This window comes from Phocoena phocoena, chromosome 6 (genome assembly GCF_963924675.1).
Source record: "Phocoena phocoena chromosome 6, mPhoPho1.1, whole genome shotgun sequence".
Classification (NCBI taxonomy): domain Eukaryota; kingdom Metazoa; phylum Chordata; class Mammalia; order Artiodactyla; family Phocoenidae; genus Phocoena; species Phocoena phocoena.
The window spans coordinates 40,743,687-40,761,971 of NC_089224.1; the positions used below are offsets into that span (position 1 = coordinate 40,743,687).

At 35.4% G+C, this 18,285-nt stretch overlaps 1 protein-coding gene across 1 annotated transcript in view; it reads left to right on the forward strand.

The window, feature by feature from the left end:
- CAAP1 (caspase activity and apoptosis inhibitor 1) overlaps nucleotides 1-12,958 on the forward strand; it is a 50,187-nt gene extending 37,229 nt beyond the window's left edge. Inside the window, exon 6 of the mRNA XM_065879481.1 lies at nucleotides 12,602-12,958. Within this exon, the coding sequence (XP_065735553.1) occupies nucleotides 12,602-12,948 (347 nt within the window). The 3' untranslated portion in view covers nucleotides 12,949-12,958. The remainder of the gene's footprint in view (nucleotides 1-12,601) is intronic.
- The last annotated feature ends 5,327 nt before the right edge of the window (nucleotides 12,959-18,285 follow it).

Here is an 18,285-nt window from a genome sequence, read left to right on the forward strand (position 1 = left end):
TTTATTACTTCAAAAAATTCAATTTTATATGACATATTTTCCACCATTTAGCAAAGATTAAACGTAAAATTGTGTGAGACTGTTTGAGTCCTTAAGGTGAGAGAGAAATGGAAAAACTCAATTTTTGTTCTTACTGCTTCTGTTGTTGCTCTGAGGTAGTACTGCACTAGGAGAAGGGAAGGTAAGTACGGAGAGGGACTAGAATAAAAAAGAATGAAGAAATCAGTTTGCAGTTACAAAGGGGTTGAGTTTTGCTGAAAAGAACTTTACAACCATGAAGGAATAAGTACAAGTTATAAAAAATTGAAAAGATAATGAGAAAAATGTCATCAGAGACTTTTATTGCACTGTAAAGGAAGAGAGAATGAAGATCATCAGTTAATTAAGTAGCATTTGTAGGCCAAAAGTTTTACGTGAAGAAGTCTGGATTGGTAGATGAGCTCTGTGCTGCCTCTTCCTTTGAAAACCAAAATTGCAGGTAGGAGTGTTAGAGAGCTGAGGGGAAACTGAAAAGAAAGTGTTAGGAGGCTGTTCTGGAGTTGGAAGCAGAGGAGCATGTGTACTACTGATTTGTTTTCAAAGTTTGAGTCTAATTCCTTTCTTCCTTGCCCTTGATTATCTCCTTGACTGGCTCTAACAAATAAGTATTCACAGAATGCAGCTTTTCAACACGAGTTAACTTCTTTAAAAGATTTAAAAAAACTTGTTCTGGGGAAATGTTATCCAGTTCAGCAATTGGTGAAGTAAGAAGAGATTGTGGTGCAACCATCGGTGTGGCATAAGAATTTACATTTCTTTTCTCATTCCTTTGAGCTTTTTCACAAGTTATTACCAACAATGACACCAACATGATCCTCCCTGCTTTTTAATTTGTCTCTTTCTATGAGTAGTAGTTGAATGAAAGGGTAAAAATTACATTTTATATGGAAATTAGCCCATACTGTTCCCGTACCTTTTGAAGGCCCCTCTGTTGCATTTGAATGTGAGACTTTTCTGGATTTAAAAAAAAAAAAGTAAACTGATAAGGTTTTTGGATGTATAATGCTCTGTGTGTTTTTTATCAAGAATGAAATTTTGAATTTGCTTCAATATTGAGAGAAATGTTTATTTCCATGTTTCTTTAAATTGTACTCATTTTAAACATTCTATCTTGTGATGCATTTCATAGGATCCTAGACACACTCTTAGGGGAGCTACTTTGGAGGTTGCATACTCCAACCTTCCTCAGATGTTTGGATCCTCTGCATTTTTCAGCCACTATGTTCTCATCCAGTTCATTGGGAAAAGTACCTCCTTATATAGAAGTGCTGCTACCAAAAGAAAGGTAGTAAATACTAGGCTTGAAATCAATTTTGTTAACAGTTCCTGAACTTTTTATACACCTCACACCTAGCCTATGATTTAATCAGCCCTTTTGGTTGCCACATCATATAGTTGATACATATTGAGCTTGTAGTTAACAAGCTTTATTTTTATTTTTAAAAACTAATACTTAAAATTTTTTTGAACAGCTTTAAATTAGGTTTACAAAAAATTGAGTGGAAAGTACAGAGCTCCTGTATACCCACTTACCACTGCTTCTCCCAGTTTCCCATATTATCATCTTGCATTAGTGTGGTAAATTTGTTAAAATTGATGAGGCACTATTAATACATTATTACTAACTAAAGTCCATAGTTGCCTGTTTATTTACTTCTGTTATAACACTGCCCAATACTTAATAATTGTTTTCAATTCAATAAGCATTTATGAGTACCTAAATTTAGGTACTTAAAGGATTGTGTCTTAGGATTCTTTAAGTCTTCACTGCTTGTCTATAGCGGGTACTCATATTCTTTTGAATGAGTAAGTGGATGGATAGATGACTAAAAGAATTCCTTTTTTCTATTCTGTCCTGTCCAGTATGTACAAGGTTCTTAAAAAGAAGATAGAAATGAAATAGAATATTAGTTATATTTACCTATTAATATTCTACCACCTACCCCAAAGAGTGAGTTGCTTATAAGCTTGTTTTTCTTTCTGGTCTTAACAAAACTGAGCCATGTTTTGGTTTGTTTCCCTTAGCCTTTAGCTTTGTTTATATTGCTTGTATAGATTCATACCAGTCTTTTATATTAAGCATTGATCATGTGCCCTTTATGAAATATGTGGTCATCATAGAGATTCTTCTGTAGCTTATATTTCTTTGGATATTTCCTCATTTGGTTAATTAATGTTTGGTTAGAGTTTTATTTTTTTATTTTTTGCGGTACGCGGGCCTCTAACTGTTGTGGCCTCTCCCGTTGTGGAGCACAAGCTCCGAACGCACAGGCTCAGCGGCCATGGCTCACGGGCCCAGCCGCTCCACGGCATGTGGGATCTTCCTGGACCGGGGCACGAACCCGTGTCCCCTGCATCGACAGGCGGACTCTCAACCACTGCACCACCAGGGAAGCCCGAGTTTTATTTTTGAGCATCTTTCTACACTCTTCAACTGTCCTTCCTCATGAGATTATCTTTTTTCCAACCATTCTGAAAACATACAGGACACTTTATACTGCATTTTCCACCTTCATACCATATACTCTAAGGTGACATAGTTATTTTTTCCAAAGACTTTCACTACTTCCACATATTTTCTTTCATGGAAAGAATGAGGGTGAAACTGACAGTTTTCATTATTTTTCCTACTTCTTTAATGAAAGTGTTTTTAGTTTTAGGGTAGGATTTCTATGTTTTATGAAATGCACTACCAGTTTTTTGGCATACTGATAATGACTGGCTGCTTTCTGCTTGAGTATATAAAAGGTACTTTTACCTTATCTAAAATTAGAATCCAGTCTTTAGTATCTCTTTGTAAGCTTATATTTATATTTAGACAAACTAAAGCAGTGTCGCAGGAAACGTGGCATATTGTGAGGTAGATGGTGAGTTTAAGAACGCCTTCCTTGGATGGGCAGGTTGTGGAGCACTGAGATGTTACTAGCAGAGAATATTTGAGTGTGGTGCCCTTTTAAATTCATAAGTTCCAGCAAGTCTTTGGGGAGAACAGTTGCCTGATTTTAAACAGCAGTGCTTGTAAATACGCTACTCTGTCTTCATTTTTAACCCCATGTTTTATGTTTTGTATGTTTGTATGTTTTCATACTAGAAGCCTGTTTAATCAAATGATAGGAGAAATGATGAATGACATTTAAAAATATGTTCTTCCTGTTTACTTTCAGATTACTAGAGGAAGGGTAGTCAGGAATCTCTCATGTGTTAGCCTGTTATTGTACCCCAGTGTGACCCCAAAATATTTACTTACCTGATCGATTGTAAAAGCCTGTTGTGCTTTTTATCCTGGAATGGTGATGTCTTCAGAGGCAGTAATTTTGGGTACTACCCTTTTCTGTATTCTCACGTCTGCGTTTTATTCTGTTAGGCTCACATATTGTACTGAGTTTAGATCTAATACTTTGCCTTTGTCCATTCTGTCCCTCACACTTGGAGTTTCCTCCCCTGTCAATATCACCTGTTAGATTCTAAGACCTACTTAATAATACATGTCTGTAAAGATCTCCTTGACTTTTCACTATTGCTTTGTATACTGTGATATTCTATTATACTTTATATTGTACAATTTAACATTTTAAAGTGTGATGTTCATATTTTAAGCATCCTCAAGCACCATGAAGGCAAAACCTGTGTCTTAAATCCTGCCACACATATTTAGTCTACACTACCTGTGGCATTTTGTAAGGCCTACTTCTGTGGCCTTTACGGCACATACGTAAATAGATACTGAGTGAATATTTGTTGATTCTTGGACTAATCTCTGGATTCGTGTTTCTTAAAAGTTAGGTTTATAGGCAAGCAGACAATCACTTATCCAGAAGTTTAATGGATAGTTCAAGGGGTTTGGTAGAATACTAGACAGTTTTTCTGTATTTAATTGTTTGCATTTTCTTTTTTATGAGTAATAGTTGGTTAATGTCATGATTAAGTTTTGAATATGATGTTAACATGATGCACTTAAAGTTAAATCAACAGTTTAAAACACTGCATGAAAAAAAATAGCCAAGATCTGTTAGTTTTGCTGAGAGGAAGATTGAAGGCTTATCCAGAAAAAATTATTCTTATATATTAAAAGAACAGTTTTGTTTCTTTTTCAGAAAATAAAGTTTTGGCTTCTTGAAAAGGCTGGAACTCACTAAAAATGTTAAAAGTTATCAAGCTGACTTTCTACAGTTAGAATACATTAAAAATGTGTTCTTCATAACTTAAAAAAATTTTAAACCAAAATTATCTGTAGTCTAAGAAAAGAAATCCATGGAGGCATAGCATTGCTGTCCAATATATCATACGCTTTGTTACTAATGAGATTCCAGCAGATTGATAACGCCGGAGGCCTTGGAGAGTTAAGATTCTAGAGGGAAGGATGGTGAAATGTGTTGTTCTAAATGGCATAACCACTGAACGTGAATAACTTAAAATCAGATGAGAAAAACTAATTAAAATAGAAAAAGTAAAGTAGTTTAACCCTTCTAATAACCAACTCTGTGTTTGCTTGATAGGAAAACTGGATTTCGATTTTCTCATTTTCTTTTCCATTGTGTGTGTGTGTGTGTGTGTGTGTGTGTGTGTGTGTATTAAAACCTGTTGTTACAGGTTTCTAAATAAAAATCAACTTTAAAAAACCTTTTTATTTGGGAAATTTTCAAGCAAAAATAGGAAAGAAAATAGGAATATTAATTCCCATGTACTCAGCTACATCTTCAACAATTATCCACCTATGTCTAATCTTTTTTCATCTATATTCCTACCTGCTTCCTACCCGTTATGTTATTTTAAAGCAAATCCTACATCTTTTCAGTTCATTTGTATATATTTTCGTATCAATATATCTCTTAAAGATAAGAGGTGGGTTTTTAAACATAATCATAATACCTTAAAAAGTAGCATTTCTTAAACCATCAGATAATATTCAGAAAGTGTTCAAATGTAAACCTAGTTGTTCATTGGTGGGTATTGTGTTATAAGATTGATCTATTGGGTCAGGTGTTGTCAGCCTAATAGTTTTAATAGCTATTTAGTATTGTCTAGTTCCATTATTTAATTAGGGGTTACAGAACAGTGATAATACAATTTTATTCCTGAGATATTCAGTGTTCAAACTTCTCTGATTGTCTTATAGTATTTTTAAAACTATATTTGTAAGAATCGGGATCCAAATAAGGTCCCTACATTGCAATTGGATGATACTGAGTCTTTTTAATCTACTCCCCTTTCTCTCCCTTTCTCCCTCTCTTTGCAGTTTATTTCTTGAAGAAGCTGGGTTGTCGGAGTTGCTCAGTTTAAATTTACTGATTGCATCTCAGTGTTTTCTCTAACATTATTTTTCTGTAAATTGATAATTAGATATAGAGGCTTGATCAGATTCATGTTCAATCTCTTAACAAGAATATTTAGAAGCAGTGTTGTGTCCTCGAGACACAGAGTGTGTCATTACTCCTGTTTTTTGTGAGCATGTCCGTAGCCATTGGAATGTATTGTCCACAGTGGCTGATAAGAATGCTCTTGATTTCTTGAGGCTATCTTTTCTTGGACATCTATTTTTTCCCTCCTCGGAAATTTTAAGAACTATTTTTTTTTTTATCGTTGAGTTCTGATATTTCACAGGATGTGTCTTAGGTGTGATGCTCTTGGCAGACCCTTTCAGTGTGAAAGGCTTCTTTGTTTCATATCAGTTTTCTTCTCTTATTCCTTTATTTGTATTTTGGGGGGGGTATAGTTGCTTTACAATGTTGTGTTAGTTTCTGCTGTACAGTGAAGTGAATCAGCTATATGTATACATATATCCCCTCTTTTTTGGATTTCCTTCCCATTTAGGTCACCACAGAGCACTGAGTAGAGTTCCCAGTGCTATACAGTAGGTTTTCATTAGTTAACTATTTTATACATAGTGTTTTCCCTCTTCACTCCCTCTCTTCTTGCTTTCTGACTTGTTCTGTTGCTTTAAGTCTCTGCTCAACTGTTACTGTATCAAATCACAGTGATCACTCTGTATGAAAACATTCTGCTACTATCTTCTATCCTGATTTATTTTTTCATAGCACCTGATGTTAATTTATTTATAGTGTCTCTCCTAGGAATAGGAGCACCTGATGTTAATTTATTTATAGTGTCTCTCCAAGGAATTTTTAAAATTCACTGCTGTTTCCTCAGTGTTTAAAACAGTGTCTTGTACATAGTAGGTGCTCAACAATATTTGTTGAATTAATTATATTAGGTTGTTGGACTTGTGAGTCATTCATCCTCATCTCTTAACTTTTATTGCATATTTTAAATATATTTTTATTTTCTACATTTTGAAAGGTTTTTTTTTTAAACATTGTCTTTCAACCACCATTGAATGTTTGCTCTTGATAACTGTAATTGTAAATTATAATATTTCTTGTTCTCTGGTCCTTTTTCATTGCACCCTGTGCTTGTTTTATGGCTACATTGTCTACTTCAAACTCCATAAGGATACTAAGTAGACACCCCAACCCCTCATTCTCCTCCAGTAGAATATCTTCTGAACCCTAAATTTTCTTTATGTCCTCCTTTGTTCATCTTGGTTCTTCATTTATTGTAGTTTTTCTGGTAGCTGGTTTGGATTTCTTCAATAGATGTTTAGTTATATTTCTCTACCAGATCTCTTTAGTGTAAGTGAATGGGGTAGGCCTCCCAATAGAGTGCTTGGGCCTGTGTCAGGGAAGGGGAGGGAAGGAAGGAAGGGTTCAGTTGACTCAACTTTTCTGAATGAGTTTGATTATCTTGCTGTATGTTCCAAAGCCAACTCTTCCTTGCTTCCAAGACTCTAAGAAAGAATTACACTTATCTGTGGTGTCTTTGGCAGTGATTTTGCTTTGCTTTTATTTTTCTGTCAATTTTATCCTGCCTACTTACATTTTGTAATAATCCAGCAAAATTTCTTTTTAGATGATACCCTTTCTTATCTAATATTATAATTTCTTTTTTAAACTTTCTACAAGGTTATATTCTTAGAAGTGGTTGAAGAAATACATATGTTCATAGAGCAAAATTGGAAAACTCAATTTCTTCTCTTCCCCTTCTACTTTTTCTCCCCTCCCCAGAAGTAAACCACTATTAATAACTTACTTATGTTATTTTTAACATAGTATGATTATTACTCTTTAGCTTACTTTTTTGACTTAACAATGTGTCTTGATCATTTTTGCATCTTGCCAGTTTATTATTTTTTTCTCCAGATGGCTGACATTCTTATTTTTTACTAATGAGTAAAAAGTAATATCTTAATGTTTTAATTTGTATTTCCCTGATGAAAAATTATGTTGATCATTTTTTTATGTTTATTGATCCTTTGTATTTCATACTTTGTGAAATGCTTAACCCGTTTCTATCCTTTGCCCATGTTTTTAGTTATTTCTAACAATACCCAGACGTTGTATATGTCCTTACATTTGTCCTGTTAAAAAATGTATTTTGCTAATATTTTCTTATAGGTTTGCCCCGTCTTGTAATTTTATTTGTAGTCTATTTTCTTTCTCAGAAGTCTTACGTTTTTTCAGCTTTGTTTGTTGATATTTTCCCTTTGTGGTTCTCCGTTTTGTATTTTACTTAGAAAGGACTGATGTTTGTTATTTTCATTCTCAGTTAATTTACAGGTTTTTTTCTTTTTTATAAATTTATTTATTTATTTGTTTGTTTATGGCTGCGTTTGGTCTTCATTGCTGTGTGCAGGCTTTCTCTAGTTTGCGGCAAGCATGGGCTACTCTTCGTTGCGGTGCATGGGCTTCTCATTGGGTGGCTTCTCTTGTTGCAGAGCACGGGCTCTAGGCACATGGTCTTCAGTAGTTGTGGCACTTGGGCTCAGTAGTTGTGGCTCACAAGCTCCAGAGCTCGGGCTCAGTGATTGTGGTGCACGGGCTTAGTTGCTCCGCGGCATGTGGGATCTCACTGGACCAGGGCTCAAACCTTTGTCCCCTGCATTGACAGGTGGATTCTTTTTTTTTTTTTTTTTTTTTTTTTTTGCGGTACGCGGGCCTCTCACTGTTGTGGCCTCTCCCATTGCAGAGCACAGGCTCTGGACGCACAGGCTTAGCAGCCGTGGCTCACGGGCCCAGCCGCTCCACGGCATGTGGGATCTTCCCGGACCAGGGCACGAACCCGTGTCCCCTGTATCAGCAGGTGGACTCTCAACCACTGCGCCACCAGGGAAACCCGACAGGTGGATTCTTAACCACTGTGGCACAAGGGAAGTCCTAATTTACAGTTCTTATGCTATTATTTTTAAGTATCTCTCCTGTCACTTCAGTGGATTCTTGATAGGGAAAGGAATTAGATATGTGTGCTCAATTTGCCATCTGTATCAGGAATTCAGACAGGTACTTAATTATTCCATGTACTAGGGTTTGTCTCTTGGCTTAATTTAATAACTCATTATCAAGAAGTTTCACAAGCATGTAGTCACTCATAACATTAGATATGCTTTCATTTTATGCCTTAAAAGTACTCTGATATGTTGAATTATTTGCAAGTGGAATATTATAGGCCCTATCAAGGTTTAAATGTAATATAACTTAAAAGTCCTTTTTAATTTTTATTACTCAAAATATTTAATAATTCTTCTATGTTTGTTTACTTTGGATAATTAAAACTTTTATTTTAACAAAAAACAAACATAAAATATTTTCCTTTATCTAGCTTAGGGGAATCTCTGTAGCTTTCAAGCATTGAGGTTTGTTACAGATGATAATAAAAATACAGGTATTGCATTTTAGCTTTTCTATTATGTAGTACACTCCCATTTTTAAATACCGAAACTATATTAATTTTAAAGTGGTTGAGTCTTTTGTAGTTGTAAATTTTCTCCTTGTCAGTAAAATATTTAAAGAGTGTTGGGTGTTCTGTTTAGTTGTGAGATATTTTCCCTTTATGGTTTTATCCCATGTTTATAACTATGCCTCATTAAATAATGTAAACAAATATTTTCTCTGATAAATTGTTCCATTTATTCATCTGTGTTAGTGATGAATTTAGATAGTGATTGATTCATTTTGCTGTCTAGATACTGAATCTAGATGGATTGATTTGTTACTTAAAAAGTTTGGTACTTGGGTAGAGTTTGACGGGTATGAATCAAGTTGGTAGCACAGAAGATAGCAGGAAAACAAAAGAAAAGAGAAATGATGAATGTATACAGATCAGAGGAAAATGGAATAGAATGTATATTTGTGAGTAGTTGGCTAGGGGATCAACCATAAGAGATGAATGCTCAATAAATCCTTGTATTGCTGTTTCCCTGAAAAATATTTTAACTCTACTCTGTGTTCCTTAGCCAAATTCTTCAACCCCTTTAGTCCTTTCCCTTAAGTTATTTGATTCATCTCTTTAGTTATGCTGCTTTTTCTCTGAAGTTCTCTAAATGGTATGTAGTATTTTAAGGGCCACCCATGTTACATTAATTCTGCTCTTTTATATAATCTAGTAAGGAATATATCATACCCTCTTGTTCTTTGTGTATATTTTAAAGTTACTTTATTTTTAAATTTTTAAATTTAATTTGTTTATTTTAATTTTATTGGAGTATAGTTGATTTACAATGTTGTGTTAGTTTCAGGTGTACAGCAGAGTGATTCAGTTATACATAAACATATACATATATTCATTCTTTTATAGATTCTTTTCTCATATAGGTTATCACCTATATTCATACTCAATATGAATATTGAGTAGTTTCCTGTGCTATACAGTAGGTCCTTGTTGGTTATTTATCTTATATATAGTAGTATGTGTATGTTCATCCCAAGCTCCTGATTTATTCCTCCCCCCACCTTTTTCCTTTGGTAACCATAAGCTTGTTATTTACAACTTTGAGCACTCAAAGTTGTAAATAACCATAAGTTTGTTTTCGATATCTGTAAGTCTATTTCTGTCTTGTAAATCGGTTCATTTGTATCTTTTTTAAAAAATTAGATTCCACATATGAGTGGTATTATATGATATTTGTCTTTCTCTCTCTGACTTACTTCACTTAGTATGATAATCTCTAGGTTCATCCATGTTGGTGCAAATGACATTACTTCATTCTTTTTTATGGCTGAGCAATATTCCATTGTATATATGTACCACATCTAAGTTACTTTAGTTATTTTGCTGCTTTATGACATCAGTAATTTGGGTCTAGTTTTATGCTTGCTCTCTTCCCTGAGCCATTTTTTATTGTAATGTCTTTAACAGTCAACAGTCTGAATTCTTATTCTTAATATTTTCAATTACATTTGTATTATTTTACCTCAGACCCACCTGTCTTTTTATTTTTCTTGGTGGATTTCAATAGCCTTACTTTAACATCATGCATACAGTAAAACTGTTTTTATTTATTTTAGAGGAGTACAAACAATTTCCCTGAGATTGATTTGTTACTCTCAGACTCCTAAGCCCATGTAAAAACTTGAAGATGCTCTTTTGTACAATTCTCTTATAATTTAAATGTGTACTCACTTCCCTGTGAACACACATGTGCACACACACACATTTTCACATATGTAGAATGGGGGTGTGGAAGGACAGAACTTTACCACACTGACGTTTTGAGGGCTTAGAATGAGGCATTTTAGGTTAAAGTTACTTTTTTAGAAAGAGTGTACAAGTTATACCCCTTCTGATTTGAGGATCATAATTGACAACAAAAAAACCTGCTATTTCTAATACTTAGGATGAGAGTAAATTATCTTTGAAAATGTATTCATATATTTGCAAGCTATACTTTAAAAGTGAGTCAGTAGAATGAAGAAAATTAAGAAATAGTGAAAAGACTTGAAGTATGATCCTAGATCTTTACATAGTTTGTCAGATTACATTGTACAAATCACTTACCTTATTTTCACATTTGTGAAGTGAAGTGCTTATGCTAAATTATTTCAGGTACAGATTCTACAAAGCTTTGGCATCCATGGTGCAGGTATAATGGGCAGATGGAACTTGTGAATGCTTTTACCAATACTGTGCTACAGAGAACTCAGTCACTTGGATTTGGATAATTTTTAATGTAAACTGAGAACACCAAATTTATAGAGCCCCATTTCTTCAGTGAATAACATGTATAGCTGTTTCTGATTAAAAAAATAAAGCAAACCCCACCTCTGCCCTCTAAAAATGTTTGAAACAAACCCATAGAAAATATAATCAAAAAAAGTTTTTTCATAAGGAGTTTTCTCCTTTGAAACATTGAGAGGGTGTGTAGCAGAATCACGGTCACTAAATCATTTATTTTAAAATCCATGGAGTAGAATTGTTTATACATTCTATTATCAGAATTTTCCATCTGTCAATCTATATTTTGTCAATAAGTTCTTCCTACTACAAGAAAATTAACAAAGCTAACAATTGGGGGATCATTACTTTCTTTTTAAAAGACATATTAGGAATTTAAAAGATAAATAAATTGGAGGTATAAGGGAGCACTCAAAGTTGTAAATAACTCATGGACTTCAGTAATGGTCCAGGCCAAGGTGGTTGAGGGCTACAATCTGTGTTTATATGCAAGTTCTTAGTATCAGTTATAGAAGTTTTATAACAAACGTACTTTAAAATTTTATGGCATACTAACTTTATTAATTAAAATCCTCTTGGTGAAAAGTTATTTTACCTTAGAAAGTGGCCTTAGGCATTCTCCTTTAATTTATTGATTTAGAACAAAGTGTTTGAAAAAGTATATGAAAAGCTTTGAAATAATTGCAGTGCACATGATGTCCAGCTTGCCAGTGATATTTTTCCTTTTTTGTAGTTTATAAGGCAAAGTATTTTAAACTCCTTCTCAAATAGAATTTTGCTTCTTCAGTAATAAGCTATACTCTATCCAAAGGGTGTCAGCATTTTGTAATGTAGAGGCTTCACTGTGGTCTAAAGAGTTAACGATATTTTAATTAGGAAAATTGATCAGGGACATCCATATGATGGTATACATTTCCCAGTGCTTCCATATTCTTCTAAATTGGGATGAAAAATACATTAAAATTTACATTAAATTAGATCTGTTTTCAAAGTTGAAGGGGGGAACCCTGGCGGTCCAGTGGTTAGGACTCGGCATCTTCACTGCTGGGGCCTGTGTTCAATCCCCGGTCAGGGAACTAAGGTCCCACAATCTATGTGGGGGTGGGAAAAAAAAAGAAAGGGAGGAAGGGAGGAAGGAAGGAAGGAAGGAAGGAAGGAAGGAAGGAAGGAAGGAAGGAAGGAAGGAAGGAAGGAAGGAAGGAAAGGAGGAGGGAAGGAAGGAAAGAAGGAAAGGGCGGGAGGGTGGGAGAGAGGGAGGAAGGAAGGAAGGAAGGAAAGAAGGAAAGGGCGGGAGGGTGGGAGAGAGGGAGGAAGGAAGGAAGGAAGGAAGGAAAGAAGGAAAGAAAGGGCGGGAGGGAGGGAGAGAGGGAGGAAGGGAAGAAGGGAGGAAGGAAGTTGAGTCAGGGGAACAGGGGGTTGGGATGGGGTTTATGGAATGTATTTGGGACTCCATGGCGGGAGGTGGGGGTCACAGCAGCCCTTTCATCATAAACAGAAAGGAAATTTTGATCAGGGCATTTAGGTTACATGGTTCTTTGCCTTTTTTTGTTTGTTACAGGCAAAGGGGAAGATAGTGATGTACTCAGTATAAATGCAGATGCTTATGACAGCGACATAGAAGGCCCATGCAATGAAGAAGCAGCTGCTCCTGAGGTCTCAGAAAATACAGTCCAAAGTGAAGCTGGTCAGATAGATGACCTGGAGAAAGACATTGAGAAAAGTGTGAATGAGATTCTGGGACTGGCAGAGTCTAGCCCAAAGGAGCCGAAAGCCGCCACCCTGACTGTTCCTCCACCAGAAGATGTTCAGCCTTCTGCACAGCAGCTGGAGCTGCTAGAACTTGAGATGAGGGCGAGAGCAATTAAAGCCCTAATGAAAGCTGGTGATATAAAAAAGCCAGCCTAGTTTATTTAAATTGTATCTGAATATTAGATGTGTTTGAACAAAGCCACATCATATAATTTTGTATCTAAAGTTTATTTGGGGTCTTACATGATATTTCTCATGTAACTCTTATTAGATAAACTCATTTTAGGCCTAAAATACATGTTTTTGTTGTTGTTGTTACTTTTGTATTATATATGTTATTGTTTTCTGAATTCATGGCAAATATCATTGGGTAACCGGGATACTTTGTTAGATGAGTATTTAGCTATATCTGCAAATTAATGCCAGAAAAGCCATTAGCAAAGAGTCATGGTATTTTTTTCTTTATTTTGAAATGTTTTGACATCAAACCAAGAAGTTTATGAAAGATTGACCAAGCATGTTGCCTTTAGGCTACCTGTATTTTGCGATAGAATATTAAATCATTGCTCCTAGGTTTGTTAACAATTTAAGAAATTTAGTTATGCTTATATGCACTTTTAAAGTATGTACTGCATTGAAGATGCCTTCTATGGGTGTGGACTTGCTAGTAAAAACTGAGTGACATTTTTGTTACAAGACTTAGAGATCCAAAATGGCTGAGAAAAGCTTTCTTTATAAAAGAGAAAAAGGACTTAATTTAAAGCATTTTTTAACAATGTAGAAGTAATTGCCCAACTTTAATTCGAGCAGACAAGTTATTCTAACAGGTATTTGATATTACTGGACGCTTAGTTCATTTTTTTTTCCTTCAATAAAAAGGGAAGGGCTTCCCTGGTGGCGCAGTGGTTGAGAGTCTGCCTGCCGATGCAGGGGACACGGGTTCGTGCCCCGGTCTGGGAAGATCCCACATGCCGCGGAGTGGCTGGGCCCGTGAGCCATGGCCGCTGAGCCTGCGCGTCTGGGGCCTGTGCTACGCAACGGGAGAGGCCACAACAGTGAAAGGCCCGCGTACCGCAAAAAAAAAAAAAAAAGGGGGGAACACATTTTAATTTACATTCCAAGCTATTAGGAAAAGGAGACTATTTTATCGTACAGCCTTTCATCCGATGTTTTTGCTTGAAGGTCTGATGTGCTACAATTAAAATAATTAATTTTAAATTAATGAATTAAAAATAATAAAGACTATAATTCTGAATCTGAGGAATTTTGATACATTTCCAAAAATGAAACTAATTTCAGGAAGCTTTGATAAGTTGATGTAATAATTAATCTAATTTTGTATAGTTTTTGTAAATAACATCCTGCCACAATTATGGATGCTTGCCCCATCACTAATTGTAGTTGTTTGATACCAAAATGAATTTAGGCGGAGACTCTTAAAATAAATTAATTTTTTTCTAAAAGATAAATCTGGAACTGTTGTTTTTATATTTGCTAACAAAAACAGTATATTTTGTTTATAAGCCATGTTCTGTTAATGTTGTATGAGGATTTTCCTTATACACAAGACTTAGAGGGATTGTGTCTTATTAGCTGGCTTAATTATATGTAAATTTTAGAGGGTTTCTTATGAAAATAGTATTTATGAAACACTGGAGTTGTAGTTAACAAATTCATTTTTGTTGTTCCTGAACATGCCTTTAAATAATCCTGTCATTTCTTTTTCTTGTGGAATCTTTCTAATGAAGGACAGAGGCCTATATCATTTGAAATGCTTCTCTTAGGCTGATAAACATGGATATGATTTAAATAGTTCTCATAGTTACTGCTTCAAAATGAAAAAATCAGTTTCTATTTCAACTTAAAAGTTAAAATAATAAAGTGCAGAATAAACTTTATTGCTGCTTATTTTTTTTTTTTTTTAAACATCTTTATTGGGGTATAATTGCTTTACAATGGTGTGTTAGTTCCTGATTTATAACAAAGTGAATCAGCTATACATATACATGTGCTCCCATGTGTCTTCCCTCTTGCGTCTCCCTCCCTCCCACTCTCCCCCTCCCACCCCTCCAGGCTGTCCCAAAGCCCCGAGCTTATATCCCTGTGCCTTGCGGCTGCTTCCCCCTAGCTATCTACCTTACTACGTTTGTTAGTGTGTATATGTCCATGACTCTCTCTCGCCCTGTCAAAACTCACCCTTCCCCCTCCCCATATCCTCAAGTCCGTTCTCCAGTAGGTCTGCGCCTCTATTCCTGTCTTATCCCTAGGTTCTTCATGACATTTTTTCCCCTTAAATTCCATATATATGTGTTAGCATACGGTATTTGTCTTTGTCTTTCTGACTTACTTCACTCTGTATGACAGACTCTAGGTCTATCCATCTCATTACAAATAGCTCAATTTCATTTCTTTTTAAGGCTGAGTAATATTCCATTGTGTATATGTGCCACATCTTCTTTATCCATTCATCCGATGATGGGCGCTTAGGTTGTTTCCATCTCCGGGCTATTGTAAATAGAGCTGCAATGAACATTTTGGTACATGACTCTTTTTGAATTTTGGTTTTCTCAGGGTATATGCCCAGTAGTGGGATTGCTGGGTCATATGGTAATTCTATTTGTAGTTTTTTAAGGAACCTCCATACTGTTCTCCATAGTGGCTGAACCAATTCACATTCCCACCAGCAGTGCAAGAGTGTCCCCTTTTCTCCACACCCTCTCCAACATTTATTGTTTATAGATTTTTTGATGATGGCCATTCTGACTGGTGTGAGATGATATCTCATTGTAGTTTTGATTTGCATTTCTCTAATGATTAATGATGTTGAGCATTCTTTCATGTGTTTGTTGGCATTCTGAATATCTTCTTTGGAGAAATGTCTGTTTAGGTCTTCTGCCCATTTTTGGATGGGGTTGTTTGTTTTTTTGTTATTGAGCTGCATGAGCTGCTTGTAAATTTTGGAGATTAATCCTTTGTCAGTTGCTTCATTTGCAAATGTTTTCTCCCATTCTGAGGGTTGTCTTTTGGTCTTGATTATGGTTTCCTTTGCTGTGCAAAAGCTTTGAAGTTTCATTAGGTCCCATTTGTTTATTTTTGTTTTTATTTCCATTACTCTAGGAGGTGGGTCAGAAAGGATCTTGCTGTGCTTTATGTCATAGAGTGTTCTTCCTATGTTTTCCTCTAAGAGTTTGATAGTTTCTGGCCTTACATTTAGGTCTTTAATCCATTTTGAGCTTATTTTTGTGTATGGTGTTAGGGAGTGATCTAATCTCATACTTTTACATGTACCTGTCCAGTTTTCCCAGCACCATTTATTGAAGAGGCTGTCCTTTCTCCACTGTACATTCCTGCCTCCTTTATCAAAGATAAGGTGTCCGTATGTGCGTGGGTTTATCTCTGGGCTTTCTATCCTGTTCCACTGATCTATCTTTCTGTTTTTGTGCCAGTACCATACTGTCTTGATTACTGTTGCTTTGTAGTATAGTCTGAAGTCAGGGAGCCTGATTCCTCCAGCTCCTTTTTTCGTTCTCAAGATTGCTTTGGCTATTCGGGGTCTTTTGTGTTTCCATATAAATTGCGAAATTTTTTGTTCTAGTTCTGTGAAAAATGCCAGTGGTAGTTTGATAGGGATTGCATTGAATCTGTAGATTGCTTTGGGTAGTAGAGTCATTTTCACAATGTTGATTCTTCCCATCCAAGAACATGGTATATCTCTCCATCTATTTGTATCATCTTTAATTTCTTTCATCAGTGTCTTATAATTTTCTGCATACAGGTCTTTCGTATCCTTAGGTAGGTTTATTCCTAGATATTTTATTCTTTTTGTTGCAATGGTAAATGGGAGTGTTTTCTTGATTTCACTTTCAGATTTTTCATCATTAGTATATAGGAATGCCAGAGATTTCTGTGCATTAATTTTGTATCCTGCTACTTTACCAAATTCATTGATTAGCTCTAGTAGTTTTCTGGTAGCATCTTTAGGATTCTCTATGTATAGTATCATGTCATCTGCAAACAGTGACATCTTTACTTCTTCTTTTCCGATGTGGATTCCTTTTATTTCCTTTTCTTCTCTGATTGCTGTGGCTAAAACTTCCAAAACTATGTTGAATAAGAGTGGTGAGAGTGGGCAACCTTGTCTTGTTCCTGATCTTAGTGGAAATGCCTTCAGTTTTTCACCATTGAGGATGATGTTTGCTGTGGGCTTGTCATATATGGCCTTTATTATGTTGAGGAAAGTTCCCTCTATGCCTACTTTCTGGAGGGTTTTTATCATAAATGGGTGTTGAATTTTGTCAAAAGCTTTCTCTGCATCTATTGAGATGATCATATGGTTTTTCTCCTTCAATTTGTTAATATGGTTTATCACATTGATAGATTTGCGTATATTGAAGAATCCTTGCATTCCTGGAATAAACCCCACTTGATCATGGTGTATGATCCTTTTAATGTGCTGCTGGATTCTGTTTGCTAGTATTTTGTTGAGGATTTTTGCATCTATGTTCATCAGTGATATTGGCCTGTAGTTTTCTTTCTTTGTGACATCCTTGTCTGGTTTTGGTATCAAGGTGATGGTGGCCTCGTAGAAGGAATTTGGGAGTGTTCCTCCCTCTGCTATATTTTGGAAGAGTTCGAGAAGGATAGGTGTTAGCTCTTCTCTAAACGTTTGATAGAATTCACCTGTGAAGCCATCTGGTCCTGGGCTTTTGTTTGTTGGAAGATTTTTAATCACAGTTTCAATTTCAGTGCTTGTGATTGGTCTGTTCATATTTTCTATTTCTTCCTGATTCAGTCTTGGCAGGTTGTGCATTTCTAAGAATTTGTCCATTTCTTCCAGATTGTCCATTTTATTGGCATAGAGTTGCTTGTAGTAATCTCTCATGATTTTTTTTATTTCTGCAGTGTCAGTTGTTATTTCTCCTTTCTCATTTCTAATTCTATTGATTTGAGTCTTCTCCCTTTTTTTCTTGATGAGTCTGGCTAGTGGTTTATCTATTTTGTTTATCTTCTCAAAGAACCAGCTTTTAGTTTTATTGATCTTTGCTATCGTTTCCTTCATTTCTTTTTCATTTATTTCTGATCTGATTTTTATGATTTCTTTCCTTCTGCTAGCTTTGGGGCTTTTTTGTTCTTCTTTCTCTAATTGCTTGAGGTGCAAGGTTAGGTTGTTTATTCGAGATGTTTCCTGCTTCTTAAGGTGGGCTTGTATTGCTATAAACTTCCCCCTTAGAACTGCTTTTGCTGCATCCCATAGGTTTTGGGTCGTTGTGTCTCCATTGTCATTTGTTTCTAGGTATTTTTTTATTTCCTCTTTGATTTCTTCAGTGATCACTTCATTATTAAGTAGTGTATTGTTTAGCCTCCATGTGTTTGTATATTTTACAGATCTTTTCCTGTAATTGATATCTAGTCTCATGGCGTTGTGGTCAGAAAAGATACTTGATACAATTTCAATTTTCTTAAACTTACCAAGGCTTGATTTGTGACCCAAGA